Source organism: Dermochelys coriacea, chromosome 6 (assembly GCF_009764565.3).
Source record: "Dermochelys coriacea isolate rDerCor1 chromosome 6, rDerCor1.pri.v4, whole genome shotgun sequence".
Taxonomy (NCBI): Eukaryota; Metazoa; Chordata; order Testudines; family Dermochelyidae; genus Dermochelys; species Dermochelys coriacea.
The window spans coordinates 120,023,748-120,047,735 of record NC_050073.1 but is presented as its reverse complement, the minus strand read 5'-3'; the positions used below and the strand labels follow the sequence as shown (position 1 = coordinate 120,047,735).

General features: G+C 45.2%; 2 protein-coding genes across 3 annotated transcripts in view; one reads left to right on the top strand and one right to left on the bottom strand.

Moving 5' to 3' along the window:
- FBXO34 (F-box protein 34) overlaps window positions 1-1,617 on the top strand; it is an 89,909-nt gene extending 88,292 nt beyond the window's left edge. Inside the window, exon 7 of one of the 2 annotated variants that reach the window (XR_006282385.1) lies at window positions 1,487-1,617. The gene's annotated coding sequence lies outside the window, so the exon portion shown is untranslated. The remainder of the gene's footprint in view (window positions 1-1,486) is intronic. The other variant, XR_006282386.1, reaches the window with a different exon arrangement.
- Window positions 1-21,231, bottom strand: part of ATG14 (autophagy related 14) — a 34,036-nt gene extending 12,805 nt beyond the window's left edge. Inside the window, exons 1-5 of the mRNA XM_038407199.2 lie at window positions 20,985-21,231; window positions 7,783-7,845; window positions 7,598-7,640; window positions 7,109-7,190; window positions 1,362-1,599 (exon numbers count right to left, since the gene is read on the bottom strand). Coding sequence (XP_038263127.1) covers window positions 1,362-1,599; window positions 7,109-7,190; window positions 7,598-7,640; window positions 7,783-7,845; window positions 20,985-21,196 — 638 coding nt within the window. The 5' untranslated portion in view covers window positions 21,197-21,231. The remainder of the gene's footprint in view (window positions 1-1,361; window positions 1,600-7,108; window positions 7,191-7,597; window positions 7,641-7,782; window positions 7,846-20,984) is intronic.
- Between the last annotated feature and the right edge of the window lie 2,757 nt (window positions 21,232-23,988).

Sequence of the window (23,988 nt, the reverse complement as noted above, 5' to 3'; positions counted from 1 at the left end):
TGATGACTTCTTACTAAGGGGCGAAGGGTTCATAACTGGACAAGACCTGAAATATACAATAAGTTGTTTTGGAAAAGTTTAGAATGTAATGTTAGAAAAAACAGTGTTAAAATTAAGTGTACAATCCACTTACTATTTATGTCCCCGTGACACGGGCTAGAAAGGGTTAAACATCCTGCAAAATAAATAACCCTCAAAAGACATGTGGGGAGATAATGTTTGTGTTTTTGTATATTTACATATGTATGAGTAGGATGGTCAATGTAATCAACAGTCCCCATCTATGCTGTATTCTGATAATTCAGAGGTCAAAAGAACATCCTATCATGTAAATGAATTGTAAACACGGGATATCTCAGTATTCATCTCTCTTTGAAATGTACTGTGAATGGTGGAGGAACAAGGAAATGGTCTTATGTTAATTTGCATAGCTAAGTACCGGTGATGGATCTCCTTCAAAGTCATCCTAATTAACTTTCATTCCTTGAGGAATTCCAACTTGTCAAAAGACATGAAATTATATAAAAGATCCTTGGGTCCTGAATCTGTCATCTCAGATCTGCTTAGACTTCATCGGCAGAAGTTTGAGTCGCAAAATTGAGGTCCCAGTTGTGCTGATACACCCTGAATATGAGATTTGGACGTTGGACTATGACCTAATGAACTGAATTCTAAAGGAACTCTTTGCAACTATGTAGCTCATCATCTCTGCTATGAATCTGCACCTCAATGAATTTAACTCATGTCTGTATGTATATTGATCTTTTAACCATACTCTCTTGTTTTTAAAAAAATTTTAGTTTAGTTAATAAGAATTGGCAGTAGCGTGTATTTGGGTAAGATCTGAAACATTCATCAACCTGGGAGGTAAAGTGTCCGATCCTTTGGAATTGGTAGAACCTTTTCTTTTATATGATGAAATAAGATGTACAGAATTAAGCTTATGCTCTAATAAATTTGTTAGTCTCTAAGGTGCCACAAGTACTCCTTTTCTTTTTGAGAATTTTCATCATATTTGACATGGGTACCTGGATGGAGGCCTGAGGCTGGATCACTTTAAGGGAACTGTGTTGTCTGGACTTCTGAGTAGCCAGTGAGGTAATGAAGCTGTTTTATGCTGGCTTAATAAATCTAGGTATTGGAATATTCACTAGCTTTATGGCGATTGTCTACCCCATTCTTTGCAGTTCACCCTAATTGAGTTCATCCCAGCTGGCTCCCCACTAGGACCCCAGTCACAGTCCCCAGTATGCCAATTTGTTTGATTAGGACCACAAGATACAGACAAATACTTATACCCTGTATAAGCAAATCTATCAACTCGTGTTTTCTATCCTAAAAAAAATTTTTGTATTCCATACCTCATGCCAGTCTTCACTTCCTCAATGGGAAAAATGACAGACGTTAGCTCCAGTATGTGTGACCGTCGAAGATTTGCCAAGTGTTCGTGTTGGCTTCTCAAATCATAATTTTTTTTCTCCACCAGGTCTCCGAGCTTGCGGTTATGTCTCTGGATCTTCTCTTTCTTCTCCTGATGCCTCTGAGCCCTGCGGTAAAGCTTCTGGTTCTCATCTTTAATTCTGAAAAGCCCCTCTGAGCCTATGAGAACAACAACAGATGTTATCCTTGGAAAATGAATGATGTAATGTAGCTCACATGGAGGGTGAGTCATAGAGTTTATGGCCAGAAGGTGCCACCCAATCATCTTGTCTGACCTCCTGTATATCACAGGCCACAAACACCACCCAGCACCAGTACACTAACCAAAATTACACCAAAATATTATAGCCCTCAGGAGACTGAACTATTATTTGTCACAGACAGAGAATAGGAGGGACTGAGGTGCACCAATGTCTGTAGCTCCTGCAAGGAATTGATTAAGTGAGATACACCCAGATAATCCCAGCAAGTGACCCACGCTCCATACTGCAGAGGAAGGAGAAAAATTCCTAAAGTCACTGCCAATCTCAGCTGGGGGAAAAATTCCTTCCTGGGCCCACATATGATGATCAGTCAGACGTTGGGCATGTGAGCAAGAACCAGCCAGCCAAGCACATGAGAGAATGTGTGCTTGGTGTTACCTTAGAGCACTGGTCTACACCATCCAATGCCCCAGAACCCCCCAGAATACACAGGGGCAAGGGGATCCTGTGACAGTGCCCCCCATAAGGCTTTATGGAAATATGCTTATGAATATATATGACATAACTGGAATATGTTCTATGCTACATATGCAATGTAACATATCTATGTAAAGGGTATGATCTACTGAATCTATTAATCCTATTTGTATGCAGGTATCATTTTTGTATTCAAAGGTATGAATATTGGCCGTGTACTGCCTTGATTTCTAAATAATAATGCTTAGTAGAGCATTTGGTCAGTTCCTGGAGAAAGGAATTTGAAAAGTTAAGTGCCCAATCAAGAAGCACTTAAGGAACAATGCATCTTGAAATGCTCCATTCCACATAAGAAGTCTTCCTGGAGACATTCAAAATACCATGTGGGCAATAACTTCTGCCTGTAAAAACCGTGAGTCCTGCATGGATATGCGACTTGCCCAGGTGACTCCAGAACTCCATCCTGGAGCTGGACTTTGAATAGGAGCGCGGAGGGGGTCTCCACCCACAAGAGAAAGTCTATTTAAGCCTGTGGAAGACCCCTCCATTTTGTCTTCAGCTGGCTAAAGAGATAGCCTCTCCACCCCCAAGGATACCTGAAAGAAACTGGAACAAAGGACAGTAACTTCAGGGGGTGTGAGTGCTTGCTGGACCCAGACTAGAAGGAGGCTAGTCTGTAAAAGAGAGCTTACTGGAACTGGTGAGGTTTTTATCTGTATTCAGTTTGATTAGACATAGACTTGCATGTTTTATTTTATTTTGCTTGATAATTCACTTTGCTCTGTCGGTTACTACTTGGAACCACTTAAATCCTACTTTCTGTATTTAATAAAATCACTTTTTACTTATTAATTAACCCAGAGTATGTATTAATACCTGGGGGGAGGAGAAGAACAGCTGTGCATCTCTATCAGTGTTACAGAGGGTGAACAATTTATGAGTTTACCCTGTATAAGCTTTATACAGGGTAAAATGGATTTATTCAGGGTTTGGACCCCATTGGGAGTTGTTTCAGAGTAGCAGCCGTGTTAGTCTGTACTCACAAAAAGAAAAGGAGTGCTTATGGCACCTTAGAGACTAACAAATTTATTCGAGCATAAGCTTTCATGAGCTACAGCTCACTTCATCGGATGCATTCAGTGGAAAATACAGTGGGGAGATTTAGATCCATAGAGAACATGAAACAATAGGTGTTACCATACACACTGTAACCAGAATGATCACTTAAGGTGAGCTATTACCAGCAGGAGAGCGGGGGGGGGGACCGAGGGGGGAACCTTTTGTAGTGATAATCAAGGTGGGCCATTTCCAGCAGTTGACAAGAACGTCTGAGGAACAGTGCGGGGGGGGGAGGGAGTTGGGCATCTGAGTGTCAAGGACAGAAACACTTCTGTAAGCTGCTTTCAGTTAAGCCTAGAGCTGTTAGGGGACGTGGTTCAGACCTGGGTCTGGGTTTGCAGCAGGCAAGCGGGTCTGGCTCAAACCAGGCAGGGCACCGAAGTCCTAAAATGCCAGGGCAGGAACTCAGGGGCAGAAGTAGTCTTGGCACATCAAGTGGCAGTTCCCAGGGGGTTTCTGTGATCCAACCTGTCATCCCTTCCTGATATTATAGAAAACTAGATACATGACAGCTTATTTTTCAAATTCTTTAACAGTTCCCCCCTGCTAAGTGGTACAACCTGTTAGTGGAACAACTTTTCTGAATGTCTATAAAGAACAGATTGAAATTGACACTGAGTTTCTTCTATACCTTCTGTCCAAATATTTTCTGGACTTTGAGCAGGAATGTCATGCTCTCCCAATTTAACTAACTAGCTGGTATGAACATTTCTACTTATGTAGATTAAATGTAGAAATTATCATGATGCAATCTCTATGCAAAAGAATAAATGGACACAAATCTGACATCAGGAATCATAACATTCAAAAACCGGATGGAGAACACTTCAATCACTCTGGCCACTCAGTAAAAGATTTAAGGGTGGCAATTTTGCAACAGAAAAGCTTCAAAAACTAACAGACTCCAACGAGAAACTGCCGAGCTTAAGCTTCCTTAAGTTAAGTATCCTCACACCTTCTTGTCAACTCTCTATATGGGCCATCTTGATTATCACTACAAAAGTTTTTTTTTCTCCTGCTGATAATAGCTCATCTTAACTAATTAGCCTCTCACAGTCTGTATGGTAACTTCGAACTTATCTTACTATATGTTCCATTCTATGCATCTGATTAAGTGGACTGTTGCCCACGAAAGCTTATGCTCTAATAAATTTGTTAGTCTCTAAGGTGCCACAAGTACTCCTGTTCTTTTTGCAAAATGAGCGCGGTTCACATCTTTGTTTAGAGCTTGTGCTATCCACCTTTGCATTGGTACCTATTCTTTCGCTTGTAGCAGGGTATATGCTCGCTCAGGACATGTGGATCCCAACACAACAAGTCTTTTATCACTGCAAAGGACAGCACTGAACAATACCTTATACTGTCAAACAAACTATAACATGCTAGCATCTTCAATTACTAGAGCTGCCTGTATTCAGCATGTGAATCAGACACACCAAGCCTCAGAAACTTGGCTTCATGAACACCTGTTAACAAAATCATTCACTGCAGAAAAGAGCTTTCACAAAATATGGTGATGGAGACTTAGTGATGATCATCAAGATCTTTAAAGAAGATGCTTCTCAGACATGTCTTAAATATTAAAGGCTTTTCCGTTAGCAAGCTAATTTAAACAATAGCCCTCAGATGACAATGAATTTCACTGGTCTATGGTCTCATTAGCAATAACATCAGCCAGGTTTCCTTTATATTGAAGCATATTATTCATTTTTTAGTAATCTGAATAATTTTGGAGACATTTCTTAGGTTTCTTGGGGAATGCTATCTTGGCGCAGGATAGTTGTTTGGTCAGGACTGAGTCCTGACATTTTATTATCATTTATGTTGCTTGTGAAGCACAGAAGATCCTGGAGTGATAATCCTGTGTGAAAAGAGACAGACTCTCTATGGTGTTTATTACTGAAATTAGCTGCCTCGTATTATTTAACAAACTCTGTGTTAGAAAGATCATCAAGAAAATATCTCAACAGACCATTCAAACTGCTGAACTACAGAAAATTAGAGCACAAAACAAGCAATGAGTCCAATTTGTGGAAACTATGGAATTAATCTTCACTTGGCCATCCAGTCTGGAGTGCTTTCAGCTTTACAAAATGGTGAAAAATGGACTTTTGACTGAATTGTGGGAAAATGGACTTTTTCTCCAGCAGTACAGGAAATCTTTATTCACCACCAATGAGACAGTTTCCTCCAAACATTCTCATGCCATCAGCACAACCTCTAATAACAATTTAGATCCGACCTCTCAAACACACCTTTTAAATAATTAAAAAAAAAAAAAACCAAAACCACAGATGAAGAAACAATTCCGCGTTTACATATGTGCACTGCATTTTGAGAGCTACTTGCTTGTTACAAATTCAGCCTTTGTCTTGCATCACTAGAGCCAATAGTGGCACGTGAAAGAGAGAAGGAGGGGGATGTACCATCCCAACATTGAAACAATATAAAAGTTCAAAAGTTGTTAAAATTACCAGCTATAATGACTTAAGGGGAGTATCTGACTGAGCTTGATAGGTTTATGGAGCAGATGGTGTGATGAGATTACCCACAATGACACACGGCCTATCCACAACTGCTATTAGCAAATATCTGACACCTCCTGAGCCAGGTTTATACAATCATTAAAAAGTGTCCCCCAAATTATGTCAGACTAGCATGATGTCCCATGTTTGCCCTGCTTGACCAATGTAAACACAGCCACACTATTAACGGTCCCATAGAACCTGTGTCAGGTATTTGAGCCTCCCATGACGCTTGCCATCCTGACCTCCCCTCATGGGCAGATGGTCCCCGCAGATATTTTAAAAGCTTAGGGCCTGATTTTCGGAGGGGCTGATCACCCCAGTCTATCACAGTCAACGGGAGAGACAGATGCTTAGCATCTCTGAAAATTAATGTTCATTTCTGAAAACTTGAACAATTTCACGTTCCAAGGTCAAAACTACTTCAAATTCCTAACGAGGCTGTAAGGACTCTCTTCCATCTGGGAGGGATTCCAAGATGGGTGCTAGATTTCATTAATAGCCCCCTGAATGAGATCCTCTGGGATCTGTGTGCAAGAACAGATGTCAAGTTACTAATGTAGGGGTGACTATGCAAATGAGATTATGTTAGTACAGCAGTGACTAGGCTAAGACTTTTTTTAAATCTGAGCACGATCTCTGAGCTAGACATTTAGAGAAGCCTCGAGCAGACTAAAACTGAGCTGAGCACTCAAATGTAAACAGCGTTTCACGCTGTCTCCTGAAACCTGACACACTGCAAATCTCCCATCTATGTCAAATCGTTAAAATGAAAGACACAGAAGGCTAAAGCGCAGTTTTTACTCTAGCAAAATCCCCTTTGACTTCAATGAGAGGTGTGCCCCCCAAGTAAGGACTTTAGGATTTGGCTCCAAATCAAGCACCTGATGTGGGCTAACGTTCACCGATAACTACATGAAATTTAGAGCAGCTCATGAGCTGTTTGATACTCTTTATCAAAGTGGCAATGGTCAGGAGTACCAAGCTCTGGAAGCAGCCATGCTTGGAGATACAGTTGAAAGATGGAATAGGTTGCTAAACATTTACTCCATTCAAGCTGTCCCAGAAGGATTTTAACATCCACTCAGCTGAATAATACATATCTACTTTAATTAAAACCCAAACATAAAAGTGATTAACAAAGATCACTCACTGACTCCACTTCCAATAGACCTTCCTATATTTATCTCCCAAATAAGATCACACATCAGGTTTAAGAGGGGAGGGTTTGGCAATTCACTTTTTTCTTTTAAGCTAAAACTCATTATCATATTACATGGGTTGATGCTCTCTCTTCAAAGCAATACAGGTATTACAACTGGCAGATACATAGACACTACTTACTTCTTGTCATTTCATCATTCTCTTTGCAAATGGTTTGTTTCAGCTGCTCAATCCTCATCTTGCAAGACATTATTTTCCATCTCTGAAAAAGAACCATGCAGTGATTGCATGACAAAAACGAAATTTAATCCATCAACTTGAAATTAACAACACCGACAGCTATAACTCAGAAGTACTGGGATATTTTTAACAAAGTCAGATCCCAAGAATTTCAAATAGTCTCATCTCTATACAGAAGAATGCTGTAAGCAAACAGAAGCTTCCTACAGTAAAGTCAGGCAAAACCAAAGGGTTACTGACTAAATACATAACCAGAAACGATGAATACTAGTAGCTTTGAAAATTCTGTGCGTCCAAAATCTATTTCAGTTTTGTTAGGATCACGTTTTTCAGGCATACATCATCTCCAAGTTAAAATGAAACAATAATCTGAAAGATCTAAGAATACAAAAAGAGTTAGAAAACTACTGAAGACTTCAAATAACTCACCAGCTGATCAGTTATCCTTTTCCCTTCCATAGCCTTTAAAACACTACGGGAAAAAGATCATAATTGAAGATTAGCTGACAATCATGATTACATGTGGCAAATACAAGAGATTAGAGAGAATGTTTTATCTAAAATTGTTGTAATCAACCAATGACAACACTACCAAAAACTAAACTATAACTTACTGGTTTTGGAATTCACTCTGTTTGTTTTTGAAATGCTTTAACCTCTCTTTCTTGTCTAAAAACCTGTAAAAGAATAGAGTCATCTGTTTATTGATGTTACAAACAAAGTATTTTATACAATGAGATAATGCAAGGTATCTGAAACATTAATAAGAGCCCTGAAGTTTAAAAGCATCTAAATCCCAAGTCATGGCTAAATCCATATGAAACCTTACAGAATTCTAAGAGTAGGTCTACTCTGCAATCATGAGATGCAACTGCAGCTTGTGTAGACATATCTGAGCTAGGTTTAATCTAGCTAGCCAGGGTACTGCAGCAGTGAAGCTGCAGCAGCATGTGCTTCAGCATGGGTTGTACTAGCTCACCTGGAACTCTGGGTAATTACTCGCAGGGCTAGCCCACATTATTATCCAGGTTTCCGGACAGGCTTTTACAACCCGCTCTGAAGCATGTGCTGCTGTCGCTTCACTGCTTCAGTATGCCAGCTAGCTAGGTTAAAGCTTGCTTGGGTAGGTCTACACGAGCTGCAGTCACACCCAAGGATTGCAGTGTAGACATATCTACATATCCTAGGACATACTGTAATATGAACAGAACCCATACGCTGCAGAATCATAGAATCATAGAATCATAGAATATCAGGGTTGGAAGGGACCCCAGAAGGTCATCTAGTCCAACCCCCTGCTCAAAGCAGGACCAAGTCCCAGTTAAATCATCCTAGCCAGGGCTTTGTCAAGCCTGACCTTAAAAACCTCTAAGGAAGGAGATTCTACCACCTCCCTAGGTAACGCATTCCAGTGTTTCACCACTCTCTTAGTGAAAAAGTTTTTCCTAATATCCAATCTAAACCTCCCCCATTGCAACTTGAGACCATTACTCCTCGTTCTGTCATCTGCTACCATTGAGAACAGTCTAGAGCCATCCTCTTTGAAACCCCCTTTCAGGTAGTTGAAAGCAGCTATCAAATCCCCCCTCATTCTTCTCTTCTGCAGACTAAACAATCCCAGCTCCCTCAGCCTCTCCTCATAAGTCATGTGCTCTAGACCCCTAATCATTTTTGTTGCCCTTCGCTGTACTCTTTCCAATTTATCCTTCTTGTAGTGTGGGGCCCAAAACTGGACACAGTACTCCAGATGAGGCCTCACCAATGTCGAATAGAGGGGAACGATCACGTCCCTCGATCTGCTCGCTATGCCCCTACTTATACATCCCAAAATGCCATTGGCCTTCTTGGCAACAAGGGCACACTGCTGACTCATATCCAGCTTCTCGTCCACTGTCACCCCTAGGTCCTTTTCCGCAGAACTGCTGCCGAGCCATTCGGTCCCTAGTCTGTAGCGGTGCATTGGATTCTTCCATCCTAAGTGCAGGACCCTGCACTTATCCTTATTGAACCTCATTAGATTTCTTTTGGCCCAATCCTCCAATTTGTCTAGGTCCTTCTGTATCCTATCCCTCCCCTCCAGCGTATCTACCACTCCTCCCAGTTTAGTATCATCCGCAAATTTGCTGAGAGTGCAATCCACACCATCCTCCAGATCATTTATGAAGATATTGAACAAAACGGGCCCCAGGACCGACCCCTGGGGCACTCCACTTGACACCGGCTGCCAACTAGACATGGAGCCATTGATCACTACCCGTTGAGCCCGACAATCTAGCCAGCTTTCTACCCACCTTATAGTGCATTCATCCAGCCCATACTTCCTTAACTTGCTGACAAGAATGCTGTGGGAGACAGTGTCAAAAGCTTTGCTAAAGTCAAGAAACAATACATCCACTGCTTTCCCTTCATCCACAGAACCAGTAATCTCATCATAAAAGGCGATTAGATTAGTCAGGCATGACCTTCCCTTGGTGAATCCATGCTGACTGTTCCTGATCACTTTCCTCTCCTCTAAGTGCTTCAGGATTGATTCTTTGAGGACCTGCTCCATGATTTTTCCAGGGACTGAGGTGAGGCTGACCGGCCTGTAGTTCCCAGGATCCTCCTTCTTCCCTTTTTTAAAGATGGGCACTACATTAGCCTTTTTCCAGTCATCCGGGACTTCCCCCGTTCGCCACGAGTTTTCAAAGATAATGGCCAAGGGCTCTGCAATCACAGCCGCCAATTCCCTCAGCACTCTCGTATGCAATTCGTCCGGCCCCATGGACTTGTGCACGTCCAGCTTTTCTAAATAGTCCCTAACCACCTCTATCTCTACAGAGGGCTGGCCATCTCTTCCCCATTTTGTGATGCCCAGCACAGCAGTCTGGGAGCTGACCTTGTTAGTGAAAACAGAGGCAAAAAAAGCATTGAGTACATTAGCTTTTTCCACATCCTCTGTCACTAGCTTGCCTCCCTCATTCAGTAAGGGGCCCACACTTTCCTTGGCTTTCTTCTTGTTGCCAACATACCTGAAGAAACCCTTCTTGTTACTCTTGACATCTCTTGCTAGCTGCAGCTCCAGGTGCGATTTGGCCCTCCTGATATCTTTCCTACATGCCCGAGCAATATTTTTATACTCTTCCCTGAAACATCTACATAGTTCTATGCTAAACATAGAAACATCTGCTAGTTTTCCATCAAGCCCTGTCAACATTATCCTTAATTACAACTCTTCTCAAAGGTTTACAACTCAGCAATAAGTTTTGTATAAAAATAACAAAAACCAAAACCCACACATACAAATTTCAAAAAAACTCTCCGGTCATTTAAGATATAAATGGAACTCAAAAAGTCTTTCTGAGATTCTGAACTTAAAGAGTACCGTTTCATAGGGCTTTAGTGAATTAGTTAAGCAAGTCTATTCTGATATTAAAAGGCTATATTTGAAAAGCAAATTTTCATATCTTATGCCTACAACAACCATGAAGACACAGAACCAACAGTTAACAGGGGAGTAGCAAGAGCAATAACTAGGGGAGTTACTTAAAAAAAAAGGGGGGGGTTACTTTCTAGTATTCTGTTAGTGTGCAGATACTGGACTTATTCCCAGGTATCTGTTTTGGCATTGTACCCATCCTGCCCCACATCTCAACTGGGCTCCATACGCTAACATTCCAATCCGAAGATAATTCCATAGAGGATCAAAAGTTTTCATCTGGAAGGTGCAGGACTGCAATTTTTTCACTTTATTCAAAGTCCCACATTCCCCTCCCTCCCCCCTCATTTATTTCAGGGAGTCAAACTTTTGCACAGCAAGGACATCCTCTTAATAGATATATGTGGCCCAGGCCCCCTCCCCCTCCCTCCCACTCATGATGGTATTAATTCCTCTGGCAACTTCAGCTAACACATACAGGGAAAATAATATTACTAAGCTCTTGGTTTCAGAGTAGCAGCCGTGTTAGTCTGTATTCGCAAAAAGAAAAGGAGTACTGGTGGCACCTTAGAGACTAACAAATTTATTCGAGCATAAGCTTTAGTGAGCTACAGCTCACTTCATCGGATGCATTCAGTGGAAAATACAGTGGGGAGATTTATATACACACACACAGAGAACGTGAAATAATGGGTTTTATCATACACACTGTAAGGAGAGTGATCACTTAAGATGAGCCATCACCAGCGGGGGGGGAAGGGGGAGAGGAAAATCTTTCATGGTGACAAGCAAGGTGGGCCATTTCCAGCAGTTAACAAGAACATCTGAGGAACAGTGAGGGGTGTCACAAATCAGACATCAAGAATTATAACATTCAAAAACCAGTTGGAGAACACTTCAATCTCTCTGGTCACTCGATTACAGACCTGTGGGTGGCTATCCTTCAACAAAAAAACTTCAAAAACAGACTCCAGCGAGAGACTGCTGAATTGGAATTAATTTGCAAACTGGATACAATTAACTTAGGCTTGAATAAAGACTGGGAATGGATGAGTCATTACACAAAGTAAAACTATTTCCCCATGTTATTTCTCCCCCCCCCACCGTTCCTCAGATGTTCTTGTTAACTGCTGGAAATGGCCAACCTTGCTTGTCACCATGAAAGGTTTTCCTCCTTCCCCCCCCTCCTGCTGGTGATGGCTCATCTTAAGTGATCACTATCCTTACAGTGTGTATGATAAAACCCATTGTTTCATGTTCTCTGTGTGCGTATATAAATCTCCCCACTGTATTTTCCACCGAATGCATCCAATGAAGTGAGCTGTAGCTCACGAAAGCTTATGCTCAAATAACTTTGTGCCACAAGGTGCCACAAGTACTCCTTTTCTTTTTGCAAATACAGACTAACACGGCTACTACTCTGAGATCTGAGGGAGGTTCCCGTTTCCTCTCCTGCTCCTCCACAGCCCTATCCCCAATCAGAAGACTAAGATGCCACCCTCTCACAGCCCGCTGGCTCGAGAGGCCTTCCTGCTTGTCTTTACACTGAAGAATGTGGACACCTGCAGAGGCTTCTTGGAACAAAAAGGGAGGAGCCAGTACCATGCATCCAGCCAGCTTTCTATGGCCCACAGACCACAGTTTGGGAGCCACTGATTTATAGTAGAAAAGCAGTGGTCTCCTTACCAGCAACTTTTTATTAGTTTGATAGGAAAAAAAAATTATGGTTACTGTTTCCAGCATTGTAGTCAGGTTTCCAAGCCTGTGACAAACCTCACCTACGCTTCACAATGCTGCCCTGGTCTAAACGTAGGCTAAGCACTCAAAGGATCAAAGACCATGGGCAAGTTAATCCTTCACAGATTAGAATGTTCGGATGTCTCTTTGCCTGACTACGTGGATTTGATTTGAGACAATGGAACTGTGTAAGGCTTTCTTTAAAATGCTGAGAGTCGAGAGCTCACGGATATAGTGTAACTTTGGGTTTAGATAAAAAGAAAAGGAGTACTGGTGGCACCTTAGAGACTAACAAATTTATTAGAGCATAAGCTTTCGTGAGCTACAGCTCACTTCATCGGATGCATTTGGTGGAAAAAACAGAGGAGAGATTTATATACACACACACAGAGAACATGAAACATCTTAAGTGATCACTATCCTTACAGTGTGTATGATAAAACCCATTGTTTCATGTTCTCTGTGTGTGTGTATATAAATCTCTCCTCTGTTTTTTCCACCAAATGCATCCGATGAAGTGAGCTGTAGCTCACGAAAGCTTATGCTCTAATAAATTTGTTAGTCTCTAAGGTGCGACCAGTACTCCTTTTCTTTTTGCGAATACAGACTAACACGGCTGCTACTCTGAAATTTGGGTTTAGATAGAGTTTATTCAGCATTCCTGCTGACAGACTCACACAGTAAAATGGCACCAGAAATATTTTTAGTCAAACAAATATGTGTTATTCTCTAAGAAAAATATAGGAGTGCTATGGAAGCTAGAGGCAGATCATGGGTTTGAGGAATGCGGTATAACTGGCATTCAACCTGCACAACTGAGCACATTCATCCTTTCGGAACATTCCCAATCCTACTAGAGATCATAAAAAATTACACAAGGGGCATTGGACTAGATTTATGTTTACCCTGGAGAAATATACAGGCTTACTGTAACTCTGACTTTTGGTTATAACCAAATGTAACTTTGCCCAAGGACACACTGCCCAGCAATCATGCATAGAGGGCTTATGGGAATTCTGTATTTTTATAACTAGATTAACAGGTGATGGAAAAAAGGAAAACAGTGCTGACAAAAATCTGACAAAACTAATTGCAATAATCATGTGTTTCACTTTAGGGAAAATGAAGACAAATTGTTATGCATTTGGAACTAACTTCAGAGGGGAACTAAAAATAGGAGGGGAATGAATAAAATGTAAGGCAGCAAAAATTGTAGACCACCACACACACTCCATCAGTAGTGTCAAGGAGCTCAGACAGATTTATTTAGCAGGTTTCTTCAAAACACAAAGTGCCATCCCTTTAATATGTTCCTAATTTTAATGTATGTAGAGGAAATCAGTTATTATATATACATATATACACACACACACACACAAATACACCATTTTAGTTTAGAAGGAAACAAGTGTAACTTTGAATGAACAGTTATAGATATTCCTGTTACATATAACTGAGAAGATGTAGAATATAGAAAGTTGTACACCAACTCTATAAGCAAAGGAAGGTTTCTCTAGCTTCAAGTACCAACAGACATGTCTCTCTAAGTATATGTTCCTCTGAATTATTTCTCTAGCATCAGCAATCATTAGAAAGAAAACTGGAAAAGATCACTGACCTCACACTTGGTAAGGCAAATCACATCTTTTCATGTAGTTATACCTGCTCCTGTATTTTCCACTCCATGCATCTGATGAAGTGGGTTCTAGCCCATGAAAGCATAGGCTCAAATAAATTTGTTAGTCTCTAAGGTGCCACAAGGACTCCTTGTTGTTTTTACTTATTAATTGGTAAGTGCTCAACAACAATGACAAAAGTGGGAATTGATAGAGATAGCTGTCATTGTATCCATTTGTTATACTAAAAACCTACACATTTTATAAATATTGTGTACATCTGATTGTATCCCTCTTCATGTCACTTTTCTTCAGGGCAAGGAAGATATTTTTGTTGGTATTTGTATGGTGCCTAGCACAATAACACTCTGACCCTGATTGGCACGACAGTTATGACAGGCCCTGATCCTATATGCACACACATATATACTTAACTTTGTGTGTATCCAAGTAGTCCCACTTAAATGTGTAAAGTTAAGCACGTGCAGGTTTACACGATTGGGGCCTAAAGTATTAAATAAATTATTAATATACTCTTTTTACTTAATACTTACTGAATTCCTTAATTATACCACTAACTTCTGAGGTGGACAAAATTTAGTTCTTTACCTTTACCTCAACTCCTGGGAAATGTACTCTCCTCTTGTTGCATGCATCCTGGAAGAAGACTACCTATCAAGTCCATATTTAATGTGAGAAAAGGAAAAAGCTTTTTTTGTCCCAGGCAAAAAATGTAATTGCAAATTTTCATTACATTTCAGTTTTTGTATTTTCGACCAGAGCCTGTAAGTTTCCAGGAAATAGCAAATGAATACCTGCAGCATCACTGTCATAAGAGAATTTTTTTTAAAAACAAATAAACATTGCCCTTATTCTTCCCAACTCAGGTAAAGATAGATTATTTGACAAACTGGCAAACAAGCATTCTAGGCTGCCAAATAGTAATGGTGTAAAATAGTGTAAAATGAAACGTCTCTTTTGCTGGAAAGCAATGATCATTTAGTTTCCAAAACAGTCAGTTGCTTAACTTGTCAACTGATTTAAGGAACAGTATTTTGAATACAAGTATAGTATGAATATTGACTGCCAGATCAGAATGGAAGAATTGCCCATCTACTTGAGTTTCCTCCTTCTAACCATGGAACGGAGTGCGTGCATCCCAACCAGGCACTGCTACGCAAGATCTCCGATCAACGGCGCTGGGACACACCGTCACCTGGAGCGGAGCACCCACAGGGACGGCACTTGAACACTCATTACTTCCAAACATGCACTGTATCTGACCATAAATAAGGCAGTGAGTTTGTCACGGAGGTCATGGATTCTGAGACTTTCCAGGACCTCCGTGATTTCTGCAGCGGCCGGTGCGGCTGGCCCGGGGGCTGCCTGAGGAGCTTGAGCAGCCCCTGGGCCAGTCACACTGGCCCCTGCTGGGGCAGTCTCAGGCCACCCCAGCAGGAATTTGGGTGAGTGTGGGAGGGGGCTCAGGGCTAGGGGTTTGGGCGAGGGTGTGAGGGGGGAAGGGTGAAGGCTCTGGGCAGCGCTTACCTTGGGAGGCTCCCTGAAAGCAGTGACATGTCCCTCCCTCTCAGCTCCAGTGCTGCCTCCACCTGCTGGCATACTTGTATATAGTAGAAGTGATGGAAAGGTCACAGGCCATGAATTTTTGTTTACTGCCTGTGATCTGTCCAGGACTTTTACTAAAGATACCTGTGACTAAAACGTAGCCTTAACCATAAACCAGGACTTGCAGAAAGTGTACTTGCTTAAGACACCCAAGTTAATTCTTGGCTTTGGCATTTGTCATGTGTAAACAGCATTGCAAAGTTATCTGATTGACAGGTCTGGTTAACTCCCAGAAAAACTAATCATCCATGCTCAAATGTAAGGATGTTTGCATGAATTTCAAACATGCCAAGATGCTCTACATGAATAATGGAAAGAAGGATGTTGGTGTTTATATTACTGGAGGACTTCCGGACACATCAGTCTTAATTATAATAGCACTTTAGTAATTAACTTAAATAGAGCTTCAGTCTCACACTCAAAACTAGGTATGACAGTTCCTATCAAGGATAAGCATTATCTTCCAGTGTGAGCTACCATTATATGTAATTTTTGCCAGACATATGAGCAACTTCAATCCTATTATAGTTTAAACAATTAGTGTATAATATTCTCCAACACAAAGCAGTCTAAAAATGATATGAAGCTCAGTGCTAGAATATGAAAAGTGACTAATAGCTTATAATGCTAAATACTCTAGAGTACAAGAAAACTAATAATAAAATTTCCAGTCTGGGAATGAATAGTGATACATTTATTTTTAACTTCTACCCCTCCAGCCCTTCCCCCCCAAAAATCCCGCACTAATGTGTTTAATCAATACAAACAGTGGGACCAATCCTACTCCAGTTGAAAAGAATAAGTAAAGTGTCACCAACTTCACTCAAAGCAGGTCTGGATCTTGTATTGAGGTACACTTCTCCTCTCTCTCTCTCTCTCTCTCATTACATGGGTAATCTTGAAGTTGAATTACCCAGATCATGCACAGGACTGATAGGAGGATCAAGGCAAAGACCATCCGTGTGTCTTGTATGGCACTGAACAAATTGCTGGCGCTAAACTAATCTAGGCACTACTGCAATATAGATAAATTAATAACTAATAATAATAATAAAGGCTATGGTGACCAAATAGCAAGTGTGAAAGATCAGAACAGGAGGTGGGGGGCAACAGGCGCATATAGAAAAAAAACTCCAAGTATTGGGACTGTCATAATAAAATTGGGACATTTGGTCACCCTAAAAAAGGGACACAACTTGAAATTTAGTCAATTAAAAAAAACCCAAGTTAAAAGTACTTCCAATGACTGCACTGCTCCGGAGTATCTCTGCCAATTTATGGTGATCACATTTTTAGAAATCCTTCTCTCCTCATCCCTTTGCTGTGTGAAAGACTCACACAAACAGCAAAAACTGAATAAAGAGGAAATAATGAAAGAAACAATCCACAAAATGCTCTCAATTGCAGAAACTAAAATAAAGACTACTTTTCTAGAAGATTTCAGTTAGTCACCTTAGGTGTTACTTGTAACAACAGTAGGTACAACTTTTCAGACAGAAAAGTGATTTTTGCAGTTGATGGTGTCCCGCTAATCCCCCTTAAAATAAAAAAGAATGACAATAAACACAAGAATTATTAAGTTATGTTCATGCTATTCAGTCTCCTGCTACAGAGATGAATTCACATTAATTCTAGGTAATGGACTAAAAAGAAGCTGTTGTATTGTGTCCTATGGCTACTACACAATACTGGATTGTGAACTCAGTGTTTGTGTAAACAGACTGGATTTATCTAAAGGACAGCTGCCACTCAGAACCTTGTGCACAGCAGTGAAACTTGAGAGTCATGCTGGTGCCTGGTAAAGCTACAAGCAGCCACAGACACAGAAAGTGGAGGTATTCAGAGGGGAAGACAGCTCCCAAAACAGAGACTGCTAGAGGAGTAGAGTAGTGGAGACCTCTCCACTGATACAGACAGAAGGCCGCGAGAGAGGAGACAAAACTCCTCCTCACTTCCAGCAGTTGGAAGGACATAGCTCAAATTTATAAGCCTCTTTCTCACCAAAGATGAATGAGGAAGATGGAACTTCCAAGTAAGATCCAGAGAGAGCATTATGGCAGAAATCTTAGCACCCATCATATCACATGGGAACGGAAAGGATAGCTGGGCTTTTCATCAAAGCATTGGTTCTGGAACATCCAAAACATCCACACCTTTGTTTTTTCATAGCCACTTCCAAAAAGACTGGTATCCGATAAACCTCTCAAGTCTTAGCAATTATGGAAGGACAGCAATCACGCTGTAGTAAAGGCTACAGCTGAGTTTTCTGGTCTTGGTCAAACTCTTGATGCTAGAAAAAGGACAGAAGCCCCCAAATGCCCATTTAAGTTCCAGACTCACAAAATGAGATCACAGAATCTGTGGGTAACCCCTAACACAGCCTTAAACAAATGTTAGTTTCCCTTTATTTTGGGAAGGCTAAAATATAGTCAGTTTGTAGTTCTATGACACTAATAAGAGCATAGATCAAACTAAAGCCCCAGTCCTGCAAGATGGTTAATATGGGGCTCCCTGTACCCACACATACCCCACAGAATTCATTATGACTAAGTGGCATATGGGTTCCATTATGTGGATCAGTTTGCAGACCAGGCCATAAATGGACTTTCTACATTTAAGTTATATTGGAGAAAGGGTCACTTTTAGCTACATGAAAGGTCCAGCATATGATTATGCACTAGTACAAATCTGGGTGAGCCAATATCTACAGAATATTTTTTATATTTTAAAAGTCAGTAAAACATCCTGAGTGAAGTGGCAAATAGTGACATGAATGTGATTTCAAGATCAGTCGGCTAAGAGGAGATGCTAATTTCCTTGGCCAGTCTTACACCAAATGTACTTGGTATCTTTCAGCCAAAAGTAAAGACCCAAGCATACAAACCTGTTCCCTACCTTCCCAAAATAGTTCAAGAAATGACATACAGCAGCAGCTAATGACGCCTCAGCTAAAGGACTATAAATATGGTAAGAACATATAAGCCAAAAATTGGGACAATTCTGGCCAAAGATGAATGAGGAAGATGGCACTTCCATGTAAGGTCCAGAGACAGACAATACTGTGCAGACTATTCATCGGGAATCTCAGGTAGTCATCTTGCAGCAGGTAGGATGCCTCAATAGTTGAAAATATATTATGAAAGTGCATAGTTAAACCAGAACATTGTTTGCAGCCTTAATACTTATTCAAATAACCTTCCCATCCATCCAGCTCTTAGCAGGAAGGAACTATTGGGTCTGAATTTTTTATTAAGTGAACAATACAATATTTGGACAATTTTAAAACATGTAAAGTCAGAACTGTTTCTATGGAAAGGAATAAATATAAGATTTTCAAACAAAACCAAGTGTCTGATTTTAGGAGTTTACTGTAGAATTTTGAAAATCCATACATATGTGCATTTTAAATAGGCCACTATACTTTTGTTTCCCCCTCTGAATATTTTAAAATATATTTCCATTTGTTTTAGTTATGCAGTGGTATGTCATGGCATTTGTTATCAGATGCATGTGTTGACAAATGTTTCACAATCTCCCCAGCGGGCGGAACTGAACGCAAGACCCCCAACACAGCCCCATCTCCCAGCAATCCCTCCCACTACCCCCGCCCCCCCACAATCTCCTGGTTGGGGGAAGGAAGCTCAAGATCCCAGCTGGCGTGGAAGCTGAAGAGCCCCAAGGCCCCCCCAATCTTCCCAGCTGGGTGAGGAGCAGCTCAACGCCCTCCAGCCTTGTCTATTTCCCCAAGCAGAGGGGAGATCAGACCCTCCTACCGCCCCTTGTCTCTAGCCAGGAGGGGAGAGCTCAGGACCACCCCCGCCCGCCCATCGCCTCAGCCCAGGGGAGCTCAGGACCCCCGCCCTCCATGTCCCTGGGTGAGAAGGGGGAACTCAGGACCCCCTCCGCCCATCTCCTTGCTCCAGGGGGAGCTCAGGAACCCCCCCCACCCATTTCCCCGGCCGGGAGAACTCAGGATCCCCCCATCTCCCGGGCCTGGCGAGAGCTCAGGACCCCCCGCCCCGCCCATCTCCCCACCAGGAGGACTCAGGACCCCCCCATCTCCCGGGCCGGGAGAGCTCAGGACCCCCCCGCCCTCCCCGTCTCCCGGGCCTGGCGAAAGCTCAGGACCCCCCGCCCCGCCCATCTCCCCGGCCGGGAGGACTCAGGTCCCCCCCATCTCCCGGGCCGGGAGAGCTCAGGACCCCCCGCCCCGCCCATCTCCCCGGCCGGGAGGACTCAGGACCCCCCCATCTCCCGGGCCGGGAGAGCTCAGGACCCCCCCGCCCTCCCCGTCTCCCCGGCCGGGAGGACTCAGGACCCCCCCATCTCCCCGGCCGGGAGGACTCAGGACCCCCCGCCCCGCCCGTCTCCCCGGCCGGGAGGACTCAGGACCCCCCCCATCTCCCGGGCCGGGAGAGCTCAGGACCCCCCCATCTCCCGGGCCGGGAGAGCTCAGGACCCCCCCGCCCTCCCCGTCTCCCCGGCCGGGAGGACTCAGGACCCCCCCATCTCCCGGGCCGGGAGGACTCAGGACCCCCCGCCCCGCCCATCTCCCCGGCCGGGAGGACTCAGGACCCCCCGCCCCGCCCATCTCCCCGGCCGGGAGGACTCAGGACCCCCCCATCTCCCCGGCCGGGAGGACTCAGGACCCCCCCATCTCCCAGGCCGGGAGGACTCAGGACCCCCCCCATCTCCCGGGGCCTGGCGAAAGCTCAGGACCCCCCGCCCCGCCCATCTCCCCGGCCGGGAGGACTCAGGACCCCCCCATCTCCCGGGCCGGGAGAGCTCAGGACCCCCCGCCCCGCCCCGCCCATCTCCCCGGCCGGGAGGACTCAGGACCCCCCCATCTCCCGGGCCGGGAGAGCTCAGGACCCCCCCGCCCTCCCCATCTCCCGGGGCCTGGCGAAAGCTCAGGACCCCCCGCCCCCCCCATCTCCCCGGCCGGGAGGACTCAGGACCCCCCCATCTCCCGGGCCGGGAGAGCTCAGGACCCCCCCGCCCTCCCCATCTCCCGGGCCTGCGAAAGCTCAGGACCCCCCGCCCCGCCCATCTCCCCGGCCGGGAGGACTCAGGACCCCCCCATCTCCCGGGCCGGGAGAGCTCAGGACCCCCCCGCCCTCCCCATCTCCCGGGGCCTGGCGAAAGCTCAGGACCCCCCGCCCCGCCCATCTCCCCGGCCGGGAGGACTCAGGACCCCCCCATCTCCCGGGCCGGGCGAGCTCAGGACCCCCCCGCCCTCCCCATCTCCCGGGCCTGGCGAAAGCTCAGGACCCCCCGCCCCGCCCATCTCCCCGGCCGGGAGGACTCAGGACTCAGGACCCCCCCCATCTCCCGGGCCGGGAGAGCTCAGGACCCCCCGCCCCGCCCATCTCCCGGGCCGGGAGGACTCAGGACCCCCCCCGCCCCGCCCCGCCGCTACCTCTCGGAGTCGCGCCCGTCGAAGAAGACGAAGTCCCCGCCGCGGACGCACTTGGCGCAGGTGAGGCGGCGGCGGGTGGTGTTGCACAGCGGGCACCGCTCCACCGCCACGTACAAACCCTCCGCGTCCTCCTCGCCCAGCGCCCCCGCCGCGGCCGCGGCCCCGGGCCCCCGCCAGCCCGGCTGCGCCGAGCAGCCGCTGGGAGACGCCATGACAGGCCCGCCGCGCCGCCGCTCACGTGGGACTTTGTTTTCAACCGCGGGCATGCCGGGAAAAGGGGGCGGGGCCTGAGGCAGGCGGAGGGGGCGGGGCGAGGAGAGGGGGAAGCAATCGGGGAGAGGGAGAGAGGAGGGCAAGCAGTGGGGGAGGGGGTGAGTGGGGGGGAGGGGAGAGGAGGGCAAATAAGCGGGGGGGTGAGTGGGGCAAGCAGGGGGAGGGAGGGCAAGCAGGCGGGGGGGTGAGTAGGGCAAGCAGGGGGAGGGGAGTGAGAGGGCTGAGTGGGGGAGGGAGGGGAGAGGAGGGCAAGCAGGCGGGGGGGAGGGGGAGTGAGGGCTGAGTGGGGGAGGGAGGGGAGAGGGGGCAAGCAGGCGGGGGGGAGGGGGAGTGAGGGCTGAGTGGGGGAGGGAGGGCAAGCAGGCGGGGGGGTGAGTGGGGCAAGCAGGGGGGGGGAGTGAGAGGGCTGAGTGGGGAGGGAGGGGAGAGGAGGGCAAGCAGGCGGGGGGAGGGGAGTGAGGGCTGAGTGGGGAGGGAGGGGAGAGGGGGCAAGCAGGCGGGGGGGAGGGGAGTGAGGGCTGAGTGGGGGAGGGAGGGCAAGCAGGCGGGGGGGTGATTGGGGCAAGCAGGGGGAGGGGGAGTGAGAGGGCTGAGTGGGGGGGGGGGGGGGGGGGGGGGGGGGGAGGGGAGGAGAGGAGGGCAAGCAGGCAGGGGGTGAGTGGGGCAAGGGGAGGGGAGAGTGAGAGGGAGTGGGGAGGAGGCAAGCAGGCGGGGGGTGAGTGGGGCAAGCAGTGGAGGGGGAGTGAGGGCGAGTGGGGGAGGGAGCCAGGAGGGAGAGGAGGGCAAGCAGGTGGGGGGGGGGGTGGGAAAGCATGGGGGAGGGGAGTGGGGTAAGCAGTAGGAATGAGGCAGGCAGGGAGAGAGGTGGGTGCAGCAAGCAGCAGAGGGGCAGGCAGGCAGTGGGGGGAGAGGAGGTGGGGAGTGACAGGCAAGCTTGAGGGAGGAATAAATTGAGGGCAGAGAGCCTGTGGGGCAGGATTGTTGGAGCAGAGGGAAGGGAGGGGGGATGGAGAGAGGGGGCTGCAGGGCACATGGGTTAGGACTCAGGCTTGGCTGACTAGGGGCAGTTTAGGCAACAACATGCATAAGCCAAGCCTGATCCCTGCATGGAGACAAAGCCCTATTGGGTATGGCCAGCTCTGGTGATCGCTGCTCCAGCTCCTGCCAGCCTCTGATTACATAGAGAATCTGTTTCCATCAGAAACAGAACAGCCCTGCCGGGTGTGGAAGTCTTGCTTGAAACCATGAACACCCCAGCTGTGCCAGGGGTAGACAAAGGGAACCCAATTTGTTTTTTTGAAATGACATGGTTGTTGAATAGTGGGACTTACTGAAAGACAGTGGGGTTGGCAATAGTGGTGTAAGATATCTGTATCCACACCAACTGGAGAATGCCTTCACCTCCTCCATGAAAACAGAAGACCTACGTTTACTGTTCTGCAAGTTAGGTAGCCACCCATCCCTTCCTATAACAGACTTCTCTTATTTTATACCCAGGAGTTTAGTATACGACTGTGTAGCTTAAGTCAGTGTAGGAGAGAGTCCTTAAATAAATTTTTTTGATTTTCACCCTCCATTCTCTTTGAATTGGAGTAGCACAAGCACCCTTGCTGCATTGCATACACTCACCTCCTTATTAAAAATAAGATGATCAGTTACAAAGGTTGGGGGTGGGAAAACTAAGAGGACCACTCTATCTGCCCTAGGCCTCTAGAACTGCCCCTTTAATAAAGGTAGAACCCGCAGGAGCGCTGCTTACAAGTTGGTCTTTATTTCTTAACCCCACTCACAACATAGCTCAGGCTTACAAAAAGTTATTTCTCTGGCCCCTGACAGATCAATACCACCTCATTTACTACTACAACAGGATCCCCTTTTTATTTGAAAAATATAGTGTAAATAAACCTCACTATCCTTCCTAACTTTCTGATCAGACAGCTGCTTGTCAAAAGAGCTCCTTCAACAATAGCCTTTTTTGGCCCCTAGGATTCCCCACAGGAAGGCCTGCATTTGCTGGAAAATAAGTGACAGAGTGAGTTTGCATCTGGGAACAGCTTTCAGGATAGCCCCAGAAAACACAGCCAATGTCTTTAGTTTTGTTGATATGGCTTCTGTCCCTGCTGTATGTACTTGATGCAGACAGTTTATCATCAAGCATACCAGCCATTGGATTGAAATCTAACTCTTGCGCTTATAACTGGGTTAAATATTAGGCACTTTTATCTTCTATTCCAGTTAGGATGACCAGATGAGTGTGAAAAATCGGGACCAGAGGTGTGTGTGGGATAATTGGTGCCTATACAAGACAAAGCCCCAAATATCAGGACTGTCCCTATAAAATTGGGACATCTGGTCACCCCAATTCCAGTTTCCTATTTTATAGTTCTTTTGCAATGACTGCAGGGTTACATGTCTTTGGTGCAAGATACCCATTGGAAATTGGCAAAAGTATTTTCCTCTTAGGTCAAAGCCACTAAAAACTGCTGACCCTAATAGACTATTGCTACACTGCAAAATGTCTTAACTGTGCTCAGCATGGATCTCTTATATCCAGCAGTTCTATTGTTTCAAGCTGTTGGAAATATGTACTACTTTTCTAGTAACACATTTGACCGTACATAGTAAAGTCTTGACGCGGTGTACTTGTACCAATATAATAAAAAAAAATTGCCAAAATAAGTCAGTCATAATTACGGACCAGCTCATCAAAATCCCATGACAAGCAATCTAC